Source organism: Vipera ursinii (genome assembly GCF_947247035.1).
Source record: "Vipera ursinii genome assembly, chromosome: 3".
In the NCBI taxonomy this organism is placed as follows: domain Eukaryota; kingdom Metazoa; phylum Chordata; class Lepidosauria; order Squamata; family Viperidae; genus Vipera; species Vipera ursinii.
Genome location: NC_139516.1, coordinates 162,044,546 through 162,062,611, shown reverse-complemented (window position 1 = coordinate 162,062,611; position 18,066 = coordinate 162,044,546). Strand labels below are relative to the sequence as shown.

The window sequence follows — 18,066 nt, the reverse complement described above, 5'->3', positions numbered from 1 at the left end:
ACTGAAGTAATATATTACTGTCCTTAAATATGCCAAAATGTTACTCTTAATTGTAATTTAAAGCAAAGGAATAGGATTTGTGGGTCTGTAACCTGAAACTGATAAAATGAAAAACTATTTTTTAAGACAGGCCACAGGCTAACAAACATTTAGTTGAACCTATTTTTCCTATTGTACTAAGTGTCTCTCTAACTAGCTGTTATTACTTCATTTCACTGATTTTATTACTATTTAGAATTTTGTCTGTCATGCCTTTTTTTCTCATATTGCTAAAATATTGCAATTCAACATCCTTCCTGGGCTTTTCTCAAATTAGCAATTTCCTGCTTTTCTAAACTGTGTTTACTTCCTTTTTCTCTGCTTCCTTGCTACTGCTCCACAGAGAAAGTTGGTAGATGCTGAGACAATTAAAGCATTATTTTACATCTTTTATGAAGCATTTACCAAAGGTAAAAATTATGCATTCAATCACCTATTTCAGATGTTTCCTACTATAATCTTAAAACATTAAATCATTTAAATATTCTTTTATTCATGAGTTTTTAAAAAAGTAACAGACGGGAAAATCATTTCTTGTCTATCTATTTTACTTTTACTTCCTTTAGTTTTTCCTTTATTTTTTTTTTCTTTGCACTTATATTTTATTGCTACATTTTTAGTTTTAGTTTTTTATCTTTCCATTTGTAAACTGTAATAAACATTATTATAAAAAAAAATCTAATTCAAAGCTTAACCTATACAACACCACAATGTGTTATTTACCTTTAACATCTGGATCATCTATATGAGGCTCCAAATTTTCTATCATTTCTTCCAACTCCTTTCTTGTAGCCATTATGTTTGAAGATGCACACGCCATAACCTCCTGCTGTCCTTTCTGATTTGCTAAACCATTTTCTCCTGCATTTTCCTGAAGCTCTAAATCAAGGTCTATCTTAGGAAGTGGAGTCCTCCAGAAATGGAATGAGTCATACAGTTCTTGCTCCACAAGTGAGTTTTCCTGTGAATACAATGCAGGCTCTACTGGTAACACTGCTAACGTACAGTGATCGAAACTGGGTTCGTTCTCATCTGAAGGTTCTCTGCGTGGTTCTAAAGACAAAGTACTACGTAGCAATGCCTCATCCTTGAAATAAACAAGGTTACTTTCTGCTGTGTCATTTTCAGGGGTGGCTTCAAAATTGCATTCCTCAGTATCTAAAGACAACTCTGTCTGGCTTTGTACATCATGTGTGGACACATCTTCTGAATCCTTATTTGTTTCACTGCTGGATGAAAATAGATGTCAATATTAGTACATCTCATCTAGTAAACATACATATGAATCTAGCCAGAATACAAAAAAAGGATTTGTATTAGCAACTTGTGAGTGAGAAAGGGGAAAAGGAAATGAGGATTTGTAGGATGGCTGAACAGGAATAACAAAAACAAACAAAAAGGGGTAAAAAGCAGAACGAAGTACACAGAACAGTAGACATACTGTAGTACACAGGAAACTGATCTCAACTTCTGTGGCATATTTCTGTCAAAAATTACTCACTCTGATTTGTAATAACAACACATAAGCTCACTGACTCATTCACAGATGGAAGCCTCAAAACCATTAAAGATTTTCTATAATAAACAGAAATTTGGCATAAACAAAGAATCATCTTTCAAAATATTAGGAAAAAATTGGAACATGTTTTATCATAATCTCTCAGAAAGTGAGAGATTCACTTCTAGAGAAAGATGAGCAAATATGAAAATGTGCGGCGAATATTTTATTTCAAAGTTATTTTCATTTTAAGTTATTTTCATTATCCATACCTTTGTTCTTCTATAAAATTCTGACTTTCAGTGTTCTTACATTCTTCTTCTCTAAAAAACTGACCACTGCTAGATGGATTTGCAAATGTTGATATAAAAGGCCCAAGGGATTGAAAGGCAGCTTGGCGAACCTGGAAGAACATATTCCAGAGAAAACTATAGCTATTGTATTTGGCATGATTAGGGAGGTGATACGCTTGCAAAAGTATGTAGCAGGGAATTTTTGCATTTGGGCACAAAAATGAAATATGGCAATATGCTACCTGAACTATCTGAAAAAACTTTTGATTACATGCATTTATTTTGATAAGGTTTATTATGGATCCAATTTTATTTCATGAAGAATAATAGCAGTTTTTAATCTCTATGCTAGTTTTAGTACTAAGAGAGCAGTAAAAGTAAACTATCTAATTAACTAACTGTAAAATGAAAGCATGAATGGTATCAGTAGTAATCTCAGATATCATATAAACAGAATTGAGCAGGGATGTTGTGGGCGGGAGAAAAACCAGCAGGAGCAACTTATTGAAATGATTTCCAATTTTCCCTGTCAGCTTCTCCATTGACTTTACTTGTGGAAAGCTGGGAGGAAAATTTGCAAAAGGTTGCAACTGGCAATTCTGTGACCATGTTGGTGCTGTATGGTGGTGCTGCAGTTCCAATGGTGGAATTTCAAAGACCAGTCATTTGTTCCTTTTTTTCAGTGCTGCCATAAATACAAACAGTCACTGAAGAAATGGACGCAAGCTGAGGACTACCTGTAATAGGGACAAAATTGGGAAAATCTCACCCGTATTAAATATATTCTCAGCCTTCACAATTATAATGAAGTATTGGATAGATATAATCAATGGGTTGCATCCAAATGGGAGATCTGTGGATAGACCTTTTTTTGAATTTGCACCAGGATTCAGTGAAGTTTCCAGAAAGAGAAAAATATGTGGGGTTTTTTTCATTTTTCTCCACAACTCCTAGTAATATTTTTTCATACTATTCCAAAGGTCTTTAATTCTAAGAAAACTTCTCAAATAGCGCAGTGGAAATAAGCAAAGATATCTTCTCCAAACCCTCCTCCTAATCTACAACATACCCACTGTATACAGTACAAACCACTGGTTCCAGAAGAATAGAGGATTGAATAGTTTTCTTTATACATGACCCACCCTCAGGTTAACTGTACTTATCTCAGAATAAGTGAATAAACAAAGAAATTGAGAATGTAAAGAAATAGAAGGCAAATTTAATAACTTACCCATCGTGAAGGGTCACTGATAAGGTTAATAAAAAGTGTTGACAATTTTGTTCGACGGACTTCCTGTGATGTGGCACATGAAACAGCCATAAAGCATTCAGCACAAGCCTTCCGCACACCCCACACATTATCGGAACAAAGCTGGAAAAATCTAGGTAACTGGAAAATAGAAAATATGATATCAAATACAAATGATTTAATCTGGGTCTTCTTTTTTTAAAGTTTAACCATTCCTTATAGACTTGAAAAAATTTAAGTAATTTTTAATGTGGGTCAGGCATGTCAAACTCTTAACGTCGCGTGATGTATTGTGATTTTTTCCCCATTGCTGGCAATGGGGTGGGCACGGTTTTGGCCTGATGCATGCGGCCCGCAGGCCAGCAGTTTGACATGCCTGATGTAGGAGCTAGGTAAGATTAATAAAGTATGGACTGTTTTAATTTTTTCTTAATATTTCTGAAACTATTCTACTAATTATTCTATTGCCTTTAACAATGGCCAATATTACCTTTGGAAACATAAAATAGGGTAATTCCATCTTTTCACAAGTAGAATAATCCACACTTCAGAAGGAAATATGTTTTTTTACAGTGACTTATCAGTGAAAGCAGAGATTATAGGAATGCATTCAAAGACAAAAAGTAATGACATAATTCAATAAAATCACACTTAGTACTATTTGCAATATGCCAAAAATGTGCTTGTATCCTATCGAAATGAAAAAAAAGTAAGTCTTGTTCCGGGTATAATATGCAATAATGCAGAATCTATTGACAACAGACTGTATTCCTGAAGAAATTATCATCAAAAATTAACTCTATCCTATCCATTTTTATTCACACTCCCAAAAAACTATTTAAATGCCCATACTGAAATTCAGCACAATTTTACGATTAAAAATTAAATAAAGATAGAACTTTGACATATGAAGCTCACCAGCATTTCTTCAGTGGCTTGCTGTCCAACTACACTACAAATATCTCCAAAATTGGCTGCACACACCTGGACGAAAATAATTATTTTAATTAGAACTGGAGATGAATGAACTTAGGAAAGTAATAGTTTAGGGATTCGAAGATAATTCAAAAAAGCAGGACTATAGTTCAATTGTTTTTAAATAGTACTTTTTAATTAATAGCAAGTATTTTATTTGATCAAAGATTAATTATCCACTGCAGTTCTCATCCTGAAAGTTTGCATGTTATATTTAGGATTATGATGTGATATGCACAAAACTAAAGGAACGTTTTTCAGATTCTAAGAAAAATATTCTCTATTAATCAGCTGAAGATCAAAGCACATACCCAAACATTCTCTCTCTCTCTCTCTCTCTCTCTCTCTCTCTCTCTCTCTCTCTCTCTCTCTCTCTCTCTCTCTTGCTTCAGGAACTCTAATTTACCATTCATGAGGTGCCCGATGGAATGATCTAAAAGTAAATCTTTTTTCACATTCTGCTAACTACCATATTCGGGATAATGTTCCCCACAGATTAAAACGAATAATAAACTTAGAAATGTTTGCTTTCAATTACTGCACTTAGTGAAATAATCTGATATTGCTTTGGTTTTGTCAGTAAATCAAGCATCATTTATGCATTTGTCTAAATTGGGCTCTTTTTATGACCTTTCTAATTTTTCTCAGCTCTCTGAAACTAAAATTCTGGGAATAAATCTCCACAGAATACTACTCCTCTATGGCGATCTTCCTTAGCTTTGTCTTTTTACAAATATGTGGACCAACTCCTCAAATTTCCCATGAGAAATAACATAATTACTTGTATCAACACAATTTTAAATTTAACTTGGCTTACAGATGCATTATATTTTTCTTTATTCAAACCTTTAGGTTAGAATGTAATTGAAATTCTTAATATAAATAGTTTAGCTTATCATCATTTTAGCCATTGTCTATCCACTGCAAGATGAAGGCCTTTTTCACCTATTTCCAACCAATACAGTCCTGAGCTTTCTTTTGCCAATTGGGCCTACAATACTTGCTGATGTTGTCGATCCATCTTGTTTTAGGTCTCTTTCGTGGACACTTTTTATCAAGTGGGATCCATTCTATGACTGCCTTGGTCCAACCTGCCATTAGTTCTTGCTATGTGACCAGCCCGTTTCCATTTCAATTCTTTTACTCTCTTGATGATATTGTATAATTTCGTTTGTTCTCTAATCCATTTGCAGGTCTTTCTATCTTGTCTTACAATGCCAAGCATGTATCTTTCCATGGCTCTTTGCACCACTTGTAGCTTTTGCATTGTGAGGTTAGTGTCCATATTTCACTGTCATATATCATATATTAGAACAGGTAGCATGCACTGATTGAAAACTTTTCTCTTCAGGCATAGGGAGATATTGTTCTTGAAAATGACACTTAGCTTGCCAAATGCCTACCAACCAAATTTAACATGCCATTCAATTACCTTTATTGTATCATCTTCCATTGAGATCCGTTGGCCAAGGTATATGTAGTGATCTATTATGTCTAGTTCTTCTCCAGATATTTTTTTTTCTTTCTTTGGTGAATTTATTAAACATAACCTAGCTCTTTTTCAGGTTTATTTGTAAGCCAAATGGTTCTCCTGCTTTGTGCAGGTCTTGTATATATGTCTTTGTAGCTCTTCTGGGTCTTGTGAGAAGAGAACAACATCATCCTGCAAATCTTAAGTGATTTAAATAGGCACCATTGATTTTTATTCCATCTTTTGCCCAGTCTAGTTTGTGAAATACTTCAAGGCAGGCTGAGAGAAGGATAGGTGATATTGTATACACTTCATTCTGTGTTGATTTCTGATTTAAGATCATTAAGACAAATTGTTACCATTTTTTCATATACTGATTGTAGCAAATTTATGTAAGTAGTGTCTACACCTTGGTTGAGCATGCATTAATTATTGCTTGCTGGAATACTGAGTCAAATGCTTTTTTGTAATCAATGAAAGCCACGCACAGAGGTATGGTGTACTCGCTGTGCCTTTCAATGACTTGCCGAGCAAATCTAGATATAGATCCATTGTGCTATAACCACTTCTGAAACCTACTTGCTCCTTTAGCTATGCATCATTTAATGTTAATATTATTTTTGCTATTATCTAGGTGAAAACCTTATAAATGACTGAAAGAAGGCTTATTGGGTGATAGTTCTTTAAATCATCTTGGGCTCCTTTCTTGTGTACAAGAATCACTTCAGCATTTTCCCATGCATTGGGTAGTTTTTCTTCTCTGAGGCATCTCAAGTGTAGTTTTGTTAGTATCTTGTGTAAATTGTGACCACCAGCTTTCAGCATTTCAACCATAACAGTTTATCTTATAGCAGACTACCGACAGACACATAATGGCTCTTAGTTAACAGTGAAGTTTTTTTTAACAAAAAGCAGCCTAGATTTATAAAGGAAGAAAGCATACCTTCCGTACATGAAACATTCTACAATCACAGCACATTTCACAAAATCTAGGAAGAATGAGTCTCTCTGTGATGTCCTTTCCAACCATGGAGGCCATTTTGCACATTATCTAAACATAATGATAATCTGAGTTAGCCATCTAGCAGTCCAACTTCTTTAAATTTATAAACTTATGCCTCTGCATCCTATAAATGTACATGTATGTGTATTTGTCTGCACTAATAGACTGAAACATTATCAACAAAAATTGAAATAAAATTATTTGTCAATATAAAGTTAGTAGAAGATACATACAAATGAGCTGTGATATTGACAAAATGAAGAACTTTTGGTCAGTTTACTATAGCACTCTACTGCATGTCCTCAAGCAGCAGTAGATATGAACAATTCAAAGAAATATAGATTTGATACTAATGTTTGATTTTTTTGGTTCAAGGATGTGTGAGCAATGTGTCACAATAAATTCTAATCCCCTCATCCTATGTCATCACAGCCAATAATGGGGATGATGGGAACTGCCCATCACTGTTGTAAATCACATGGTTTGGGAAGACACACAGGAAGTTATACCCATATAAGCAAAGTCTCCTTAATTAAAAAGTACACTATGATGTTTTTTTTAAAAAAAATCCAAATAAATAAAGATCAGGCTGTGAGGCTAGAAATATCAAGAAAGAAAAATGAGAAAAAATTAAAAGTGAATCTGACTGAATATGGGTATGACCTCAGAGCTGGTATAAGTAGGTATAAGAGAAATAATGTTATGATTAAAATATTATGATTTCTCCTCTCAGGTTATCCTGTTTAAGGTGGCAAGTTATCTTATACAGATTTCCTGTCAGGCTGCTATGACAAATTGGTACAGAACTTTGTTGATAAGTCATCCAGATTCACCAAAATCTGGACACTTTATGGGCAGTTTGTTATGGTGACTGGAGCAATATATTGACATGTTATCTGGAACTCAGCCAACTATGTGTTTGTTCCTTGTCTCCCCTGACTCCTTTGGAGACTACTGACATCTGAGAGAAGGTTAACACCTTGCTTCAAAGGAGCTAGTATCAGCAGCCTTGAAAAAGGCTTGAAAGAGTTTGCCCATTTCTTCAGAGACCTCATGAATTTTTAAGTATTTGACAACTATCATTTTTAGTCAAGCATCCCCTTTCTAGAGATTATTGATTACTGATTATTGAGACTTTGGTCAGTGTATAAATATAGAGGAATACATTATCCCAATTCGTTTCTGGCACAATTCAGACCTGGGCATCAGATGCTTTTTAACATTTACATGAAACTGCTAGGCAAGGTGGCCTGGAAGCAATCTGCTTTTTATGGGGCTGCCTTTGAAAATCACTTGGAAGCTTCTACTTACCCAGAATGCAGTGGCCCAGTTACTAGACCTGCAACATAAGCATATTAAACCCGCACTGGCTCCCTATTCATTTCTGAGGGCATTTCAAAGGACTGGTTTTGATCTTTTAAGATTTACATTAGGGGTGTCAAACCTTGCGAATTTGACACCCCTGATTTACATGGTTTGGCATTGTGTACTTGCATGAACACCTTCCCTCCTAATTTCAACATATCCAATTTAGATATCCCAGGAAAAATACTTCTCACCCCCGCACTTTTGTGAAGGAGGAGATAAAAGAGAGGGAGAAGCTCAGAGATGTGCCTTTCCTGTGGAAGTGCTATTCTCAACCTCTGACCTGCCCCTACTACCCCACTGACTTTGGGAAAATGAGCTGACACCACGAGACTGACTGACCCCTATGTGATAATCTAATTTGGATTGTTTTTCTATTTTTTTACCATAGATATTTTACTGTATTACTGAAATGCTATACCCACTGACAGGTGTTTTTTTTTTGTGAAGTTCTGTATAAATCTAAATCACAAATAATTATTTAAGCGAAATGTTTCTTTTTTCTGAGGCTATACATCAGTTTTGGTCCAAGCCACCTTTTTGCCCCTAAATAAAAAGTGATGTTTGGCGGTATTGTGTAAAAGCTGTCACACAATATTTATTCTATCAATGAAAACACCTCTGTTGCTGTGATCTATATTCAGATAATCAGTTAAACACCAATTCCTGGTATATCATTTTCTTACTTACTGCCACTGCCTCTGTCTTCACATCATCATTGCTATCTGGAGCAGTCAGTTCTACTAGAACTGGACATACTTTGGTCTCCACATCATATCGTTCAATAAGTTCTTGTTCCAACAAAACAAGTAATGCTGCTTGACTTGTTTTTCTCACCTATGTAAAAACATAAAAAGCAGGAAAAGGAGATTTCCATTTGTTTCAATCTCTGCAAAATTTCCATTGCTAAGCAAGATGTTAAATGAGTTTTGTCCCATTTTACGACTTTTTTTGCCATAGTTATCGAGGGAATCACTGTAGTTTTTAAAATAGTTAAGAGAATCTGATTGACTTTTGCTTATCAAAAGTTTGTAAAAGTTGAGTACATGATCCTGGGACACTGCAATTGTCATAAATACATGTCAGTTCCCAAGTGTCTGAATTATTTTTATGTGACTGTGTGGATGCTGCAATAGTCTTAAGTGTGAAAAATGGTCTTTTTTTCAGGGTCATCATAACTTCAAACAGTCATAAAACAAATGATTGTAAATCAAAAACTACCTGTATAATATTTATGGATTCTGCAATATATTTCTGAGCAATGAGTTATCAGTGTTAAAGATTCTAATAACTGGCCTTGTTTGTATTACTGCAGCAATGAAAACTTTGTTAAGCATTACAAAGCATTAATGGGAGATGAAGAGTCAAATAACTCTTTTACAGTTTTTAGACGGTTTGCTATGATACTGAAGTCGTTCTGAGTTCTTATCTGGAAATATTAATTTCCATTCTTCAAATACTTACATTTATTCATAAACTTTCTATGCGCCTGACTGCACAAAAAAATTGACACAACTTTGGTTTCAAAACAGTAACATCACAGCATTTTAATCTACCAGAACACTGCAGTACAAAGTTGGAACAAAAATATTTTACCAATGCAGAGAAGGGAGAAATTGCTGAACTCACATACTCTACACATCAATGTTTTCAGGCTATCCCAGATCTCAAGAAAGGCAAGGGTTTTTTAACACCTCAAACTGATAACTGATAAAATACTTGTGATCTGTTAAACATATAACTTGCATTGCATAACATCCTGATTTTCCCTCTTTCCCTTTCCCTATTCATATAAATCCTACATTTGTTAGACATTTCATGCACCTTTTTTTTTTTATTGAGATTTATATACCGCCCTTCTCCCTGATGAAGTGAATTATAGTTCATGAAAATTTATGTATTTTAACAACATTTGCTAGTCTGAAAAGCTGCTACCAGAAACCTTCTGATCTTCAGAATAGGAAAAAAAGGAAAAATAACAAAAACGCTCAAAATAACAAGGTAAAACACTGGCTCATACAATAATGAATCTGATGAACTTTCATTTCCTAATTAGAAATGAATTTTATAAAGCTGTGTAAGCTCCTATGTAAAGAATAAGCCAACATTAATCTTCCAGAACAGACTACACAAAATTTTAACGTAAGGTTGCATGGAACAGCAGAGTTCCTATATTGGGAATGTGTAGGTTATGAGTTTTTGTCTCATTTTCTCCTGCACAAAACATTTTGAATAAAAAACACATTTCTTCTATGCCAACTCACATAAGTTTACCTTCCTATGCTCCCCAGACTTTTGCCTCTCAGATTCCTTGCTCTTTTAGAAGAAAACCTTTGCTCTTTCCTGCTTTACCCATGTTTTCCTCTCTCTTTCTAAAATAAAATTCTGGACCATACCCCTTTGTTCTCTGAATATTTTAGGGGCAGTTTCAGCATCCAAAAAAACAACTTTTTTAATCTGATGGGAGAAATTCAGTAGCATGTACATATTCCACACAAGCCTTACATTGTCCACATATGCCCAAATATAAAATGTAAATATAAAATGTCTAATGTAGCAGCCGAATATTTTCTTTGCCTGAGTCCTCACTTTCTTCCTGTAGCCTCAAACATAGAAATGATTGAGTGATTTGGGAAGATTTAGTTTTAGTAACAAAATAAATTATATATAGCAATTGAGTAATACCCTTACTTTGCTTCTAAAAAGCCTGGCAATACTGGTATTGTGTCAGAGTGTTGAAAATTCACCCTTAATAAAAGTAGCTTGGGTAGTGGGAATTGTAATTCTAAAACTCCTAGGTTTCACTTTTTTGAAAGAAAAATGGAATCTGTAAAAATGTATACAGTGTAACAAAAACTGCAAATTCTGATTGAAACAATGAAATAGCAGTGGAAAATAATGGACTGTTGAGTTGTAGATAATATTATCAATGAGAAATTTGATTAATTCAGTGGCTAAATCATTTTTCCCAATTTGTCTTTAAGCAATCCCTTAACTAGATTTCAAAGGATGAGCTTTTCAGGTGAAGTAAGGCAAGATAAGGAAGGGTAAGGACTTACCATATTTACACTTGAAATAAACTACAAAAATTATGAAGCTCGGTACGATGCAAAAGAAATCATACAAATTATTTAATTCCAAATAGGTAAAATATTTACATGATTTCAACAAATTTAAAGTAATCTTACCTGATTATTTTGGTCGGCTAGATACCTCACCACAATGGGCAATAAATATTTTGAAAAGGCATAAGGGATTGACGGCCTGTTTTCTTGACAAAACATAGCAATATGAGGCACCTGTTCCATTAACTCAGCTCGTACTGTTGGCTCTATCGATAAAAGCACAAACAAGAAAATAATTTGTAAGTTGCACATTTATCTTCATTTAAATCTGAATTACTATTACTTATAGTACATTGCTAGTAAAGGGGTTATAATTAGTTTTATTTTGATTTATAGTTGACAATGAATGTACAAGAAAAGGATTATTTCTTCACTTTTAAAGTAACATATTTTTCCTTCTTCAAAACTCAAGCCACTGATAAAGGGTTTTGATAAACCAAAATATACCCAATTTTCTCCATTTCTACAAGCTATATAAGCTCTCTATTGATCCTTTGATAGATCTAAATTAAAAGATAGGAAAGAGGGAGCTACACCTGGGACTAAAAACCCTCTACATAGTGAAGACAGTTTTGAAGTATTCCGGATAAAACTAATATTATTTAAACCTCTATAACGAAAATATTCAAAATTATTGAATAAGTAATTCTAGTAATATTTCAAAATATACTGAAACTAATCAAACACTAATTATCATGCCAAAAAAGTATCAATTATATATCCATCAGTTGGTTACCTAGACAAAATATTCAAAAGAATTTTTAATATAGCCTTCTCTAGCACAACTTATAAATATGATAATAAACATACATATCAACAGACAGCAGATAAATTACAATTACTATAATAATTCCAAATGATGGTAGCAAACGAAAGGAAGGAGTTTGGCAACTTTCTCAAAGAAATATAGAAAATATCACCTCCAAAAAAATCTCTTGCTTCTGTTCCATTTGCTTCATCTCAAGACAGCAGAGAAGCAACTAGAGAAAGGTTTCTGATTAAATGTCTCACTTTACAGGAAGCTTGTGTTGGAAAAGGCAGTCTTTTAAGCACTCAGTTCCATTGTGTTTAGTAGGCCTTTTAAGGGAAAGTCTAGCATTTTATATACTCATAAGCCAATGTAGCTACTTAACTGACAATCTGAATAAATATATTCTTAGTCCCCATTTTAGTTAGTAGCCTAGTGGTCTTAATTCTGAAGTTTATTTAAAGCTAGCTACACTCGATGCACCACAATTAATCTAACCTGGAAAACAATGCACAGGCTATCTCTGTTCAGCAAAGTTGAAGTTAATGCATCTGGAGGAAAGAATTCCATGGCATAGAGCCTTATTTATCATCTGTGATAACGGACCACCCCAAACTGCAAAATCTGCGAAGTACAGTGAGGACAAGATGAATCCTATCGCCAAAACAACCTCCAACAAAAGCATCTCTGACTGATCTAGATTTCATTTTATTTATTAATCTTCATCTAATTCTTTATGGATTTCCAGCATTAATTCAGCACTTCCACTGCCTCATTCCACTCATAAAAATAAATACATCTGTATCAAAGCAGTAAACTTATGATACCTCACTCTGAATAAGTGACATTACTCAGCTTAATATCAATGCTCATAGTTTGGACAGCACACCCATTCTGCAAAAAATGCTTACTGTATGCTAAAGTACAAGTGCCTCAGTGTCAAGTATAAGTTTCCTATCACAAATCTTCTGGAATCATCTTTCCACGGAGTAAAAGAATCACTAACCTACCCTAATATAGAAGGATACACCCTGGATACTATATCAAACAGTATCAAATGGCCTAGGAAAATTATTAAAGCAACCTTTGCTCCTTACACATCCCCAAAATGCTCAGGGTAAGTTCTACATTAGAACAAGGCTTTTCAACTTTTTCACCCATTGAACCACTTTTAGGATATGGCAACATCCGAGTACCACCAGTTGCCTAGCAAGGTGTCAAAAACTTGATGATCCCCCCCCAAAAAGGAAAAAAGTGATGAAGTACAGGTAGTCCTCGACTTACAACAGTTAGCTTAGTGACCATTTGAAGTTACAATGGCACTGAAAAAAGTGCCCCCCAAGCCACAGCTGAGCAAGACATCTGCCTGCCCGCCCAGAGGCACTCTTCCTCCTGTCCGTTTTGGTCACTTCACATGACCCTGGGACACTGTGACCATCATAAATATGAATCACTTGGCTAATGTGGAATGTTTGTCAACAGACTTGGATTTCTAATTAGTTGTTTCCTCTGCTAATGAGGATATCCAGGAAGGAGAGTACTTTTTTTCCCCTCTTCCCTTGTGAATTTTATTCCTTTGAAGATGTTCATTGTTATATAGGTGTACTCCAAATACCTAAGATTGAAGGTGTCTTCTCTAAATACATTAAGATTGAAATACTCAGAATCATGGACCACATCTGCCTCACTATCTACTTGCAGTTTGATGGATAAATATACAAACAAATCTGAGGAACACTCATAAGATTTCTCTCTCTCTCAAGACTTATAGCAGACTATAATCCAGCGTCTAGAAACAATAGCACTCCCACACATACAACCCAAAGGAAGGATCTCACATATAAACAATATCTTTGTCATAATAAAAAGAACAGCTAACGTACTTTCATAAAACTTTCTTTTGCATACAATGATTTCTTTCTCAAAAGCTATTTTTACTAGAAAATATTAGCTATTATTTCTGTAGAAAATCAACCAATTCAGGAACTTCATTCCCATATGGATTCCTTCTAATTTAATCTCCAATTATTTTTTCATGACAGCCAACAACATTCTGAATTTGATTTTATTTGAGCATTTCTATCCTATGTTTAACCAAAAAGGCTCTTAGAATGGTTTCCATTCCCTGCATCATTTCCTGATCAATTAAAGACAATTCTGTGTTTCATTAAAGTTTTATTACTTTATGAATTTCCCAGTTCTTTCTCTTATCATATTGTCATATAAACTTTGTTCATATTACATACCTGAATCATCTGCTAGCCTGCTGACTCTTTCCAATACAGCAATACAATCTTTCTCATCATCACTCACTTCTTTCAAAGTATCCAACAAACTTCGAGCCACCATTTGCCTACAGCATGAAAAAAAGCTTATTGTAATTTTACTGCATATTACATTACAATAACTTTATCTATCCCATTTTTTAAAAAAAAAAATCAAACATTTATAGCTACTAAATATCTTGGGGTGATCTACAATCTCACTGGCCTTCTATGTAGAATTCAAATTAGTACGTATTTCCTATTCTGTTTAGGCTCTCACAACAAATCTGAATTTAAGCTGAGATAATATAGTAATTTTGTTCCTCTAATACAACACTATTGTACTGCCTACAAACATTACATACAAGTGTATAGAGCCACAACTCAGAATTCATTACAATAATTAAGATCATTTTTATCATACACATATATTTCAGTATCCTAGACCTATCTTTGTAAATAGCTATGAACATTCAGTTCCCCTTTTTAACCATGTATTTTAAAAAGTATTTGAGCTACTATTATTTACTTTTTCTGTGATCATAGAAGATTCTTAATATTAAAATTTTATATAAAATATGGTAACAGCCCTGAAAAAGGGCATGTAATCCACAAAATAGAAAAAAGATTTGCATATACATTTAATTTCAAAATGATATAAAGATTAAATTATCTCTCTCTCTCTCTCTTTCTCTCTCTCATACACACACACGGCACAATATTTACTCTATTCCTTATGCTATAAACCATACCTATTAAAAATATTCTCGCTTGCAGCGTACTTGTCCAATCTTCCCAAAGGCGTCAACATTTCATCTTGTGAGACAAAGTCCAGGGCTGAAGATACAACAGTCACATCAGATTCTGAGCTGTAGTCATCCACACCAACTATCAGAGACATGAGAAACATTTCTTATGATCACATTTCTATGGTTTAAAACGGATACCTAAATACTTATGCAATAATATTTCTTAAAACGTAATCTTTCACAATGCTTTCTCTTTCAAAAGAGGTTTTTGGGCAATAATGCAATGACTTTTGAAATTTACACTTGCAATTAGTAGAAAAAAAAGATATTCTAATATATTTCACTAAATAAATTTTTAAATAGAAAGATCCTTCTATTTTAAATATACTAAGAACATAATAATGAATACCGAGAAAGACACTTTCTTCTGGAGGAGGAATTATGACATTTAATTCTCCTTCCATGTAAATATTACATTTCATTCTAAAAAAAAAATCTTCAATATCTCAAATTTCTATAATTTACAAAGTTACAGAAATCATATAAACTCTCTGTAAGGAAACATTAAAGCTACTTACAAAGGATTCTTTAGTCAAATGACAGTCTTTGTTTATAATTCGTGTCATACTGAATAAAAAAACCTATCATCGTAATCTCTGTATAGTATTTGGCCACTACAATGTCTGAAGATTCCAAAGGCTAGAATCTCAGCTTCATATTTAAACCAAAGCACTGGTTATATGGAAACATTTTTTTTAAAAAAGTGTATGACTTCCTTTGTACATGAAAAAAATCTGAGGTAATATATGAAAGCATCAGCTGTTGTAATGTTCCATGCTTTACATAACATATGTCAGTGGTATATATATATTGGTGTTCTACAAAAAATGGGTAAAACAAAGACTATACCTGTATTTTTAAACTTCCTTTCAAACATGGCTAAAAATTCCAAAAAGTCTGGAACTCACATTTTCCATACTTTGTGAGAAAGCCTATCAGTAAATCTGCTGTTAAAATGAATGATATAAAATATACAACTATACAACACCAAATTTCCACGTGAAACCAGCTTTATTAACATGGAACAATTTACTTGGTCAATTTCTTAAAAATATTTTAAGCCTTATGCTTTTTTCAAGGGTTTGATATTTCAAGGAACAAAATAATAAAATCACATGAATTATAAGCAGTTAATACAACAAAGTAGTATTTTAAAGATCTTGTGCATCAATATTTCTCAGAATTCATTTAGCTGAATAATAAAATCTTATTTTTAAAAAATCCAAATTGCCAATATCAGCTGGACTAAACTTTTAATGTTAAAAGAAGACCTCCAAGAGTCTTATTTAAATTATAATTTGAGGTTGATTTAAATGTTATTATCCATCTGGAAAATGGTTGAGGTAAATTTGTCATTTTACATTTATAGTGTTCCAATTATATAAAAATGAAATATCACCTCTTCACATTGGGGCAGGATTCCCACTCTACAAAGTCAAAACTAAATAAGCCATATTATGACCCAGTCAATTATGATTTATTAAACAAAACATGCTTAAAAGGAGTCACAATATAAGTGTATTTTGAACCAAGCATGAAATGTTTGACCAAGAATATGGATAAAGAATGTTGGAAGTTTTCTCAGAAAATTAGAAAAACTAGTAAGATATTCAGTGCAAAACTGTACTAGGAGACTCAACAGCCAGCTGTACAGGATTTAAATGATAGGTCTTGAGGTCTAACATGTGAGAAGGGCACAGGGTTGAAGATACAATAGCTTAAGAAGTGTGAGTAGTACAACGCAGAAGCTGAAGAAAAATAAAGCAGGGTGAAATGAATGAGGAATATAGTAGCAGAGCACCACAGAAACTGAATTATTTAGTGGGGAAGGCAAATTTTGAATAAGTGAACAGACACTGTACAGTTATAAGGGAATCTGGCAGAAACAGTAAGAGCATGAGATTATCAGAGCATGAACTAGAATTTTAGCTGAGAGATCAAAGATATTTGTACACTAGTGTGTAAAGGTCTAACTTGCAAATTGATTGAATGTGACAAGTAAAAATAATGAGAGATTAGAACAGCAACATCTTCACCATAGGAGGAAAAGCAGTTTTTTTTCTGTCTTGAGAAGACATTATTTGAGTTTCAAGCAGAGTAAAATATTCAGGGATATACCAGACAAGAAAATGCAATGGGAGAGAGGGAAGAAAACTAAGTTACAGAGGTAGAATGAATAAAGTCCTCACCATAGTAAGTGGTAAATAAAATGACAGTATCAGATAGTTAAGCTAGAAAAATGTATCAAACCAGACTGTCTTTAGTTTGAGGCAACATTTTAGACTAAGCGGCTTTTCAACCTTTTCACAGATTGTACCACTTTTAGGGCATGACAATATTTGAGTACCACCAAGTGCTTAGCAAGGTATCAAAAACTTGATGACTAAAAAAGGGGGGATTTTGGGTTTTACTGATTAGATTGAGTTGTTGTTATAGAAATGGCTAGTTTATATTATGGAAAAGTAAAAAGTTGAGGGTCAATGTTAATGCTTCCTTCTACTGCAACAGAGGAAGTCTGTTCTTTTTCCCTTCTCCCCCTCACTTTTTCCCCCCTTTTCCTCCCCACTTTATCCATCATGGCTGGTTGAGGAATTCTGGGAGTTGAAGTCCACAGGTCTTAAAGTTGCTAAGTTTGTAAACCCTTGAACTAGATGGTCAGCCATTCTTCCTCTCTCCCTCTCCTCTTCTTCCTCCCTGCCTTCCGAGCTCTCCTTCCACAGTGTAGTAAGAATGCACACACCACCAGTCCCTTCCCTGTACCCTTAAAGACACAGGAATCAAGTGCAAAGCAAGAAAGGCTCACAAAAGCCTCCCAAAATAAAGAAACATTAAACTCCATTTTTTTTCCCTTTAAGCTGCCTCAGGCATGTCGGTGTTTTAAACAATGTAGCAACCTGAGCCAAAAAGGCTCTGCAATTGCAAAAAACAATAACCTTAAATTAACCCTGTTTAGCTACAATGAAAACTTGCTAAAAGCCATAGATAGGCTCAAGATAAAGTGGTAAAACTAATTACATTTGTTGAAAGGAATTAAAACTATGGAAGCCAACACTTTGGATTCATTGCTAGGCAATGTAAAAGAGACTAAATATTCCAATAACCAAAGCACACCAACCGAGTATCTGAATTACAAAATGCTGTAAAAACTGTATAACAATCCTTATGGTAATCTGTTCAAGCTGCCAGCTGATCAGGAACCCGCTGGCTTCCGAAATAAACCCACCTCC

At 34.0% G+C, this 18,066-nt stretch overlaps 1 protein-coding gene and 1 long non-coding RNA gene across 3 annotated transcripts in view; one reads left to right on the top strand and one right to left on the bottom strand.

The window, feature by feature from the left end:
- PPP4R1 (protein phosphatase 4 regulatory subunit 1) overlaps positions 1 to 18,066 on the bottom strand; it is a 48,345-nt gene that overhangs the window by 20,820 nt on the left and 9,459 nt on the right. The window contains exons 3-11 of one of the 2 annotated variants that reach the window (XM_083358746.1): positions 14,783 to 14,918; positions 14,013 to 14,119; positions 11,082 to 11,224; positions 8,584 to 8,730; positions 6,469 to 6,576; positions 3,998 to 4,063; positions 3,062 to 3,220; positions 1,810 to 1,940; positions 763 to 1,268 (exon numbers count right to left, since the gene is read on the bottom strand). In XM_083358746.1, the coding sequence (XP_083214872.1) occupies positions 763 to 1,268; positions 1,810 to 1,940; positions 3,062 to 3,220; positions 3,998 to 4,063; positions 6,469 to 6,576; positions 8,584 to 8,730; positions 11,082 to 11,224; positions 14,013 to 14,119; positions 14,783 to 14,918 (1,503 nt within the window). The remainder of the gene's footprint in view (positions 1 to 762; positions 1,269 to 1,809; positions 1,941 to 3,061; positions 3,221 to 3,997; positions 4,064 to 6,468; positions 6,577 to 8,583; positions 8,731 to 11,081; positions 11,225 to 14,012; positions 14,120 to 14,782; positions 14,919 to 18,066) is intronic. The other variant, XM_083358747.1, reaches the window with a different exon arrangement.
- On the top strand, positions 436 to 8,276 carry LOC310638049. The gene is made up of 3 exons (XR_014492019.1): positions 436 to 449; positions 917 to 990; positions 8,063 to 8,276. It is a non-coding gene; the product is annotated as an uncharacterized lncRNA (long non-coding RNA).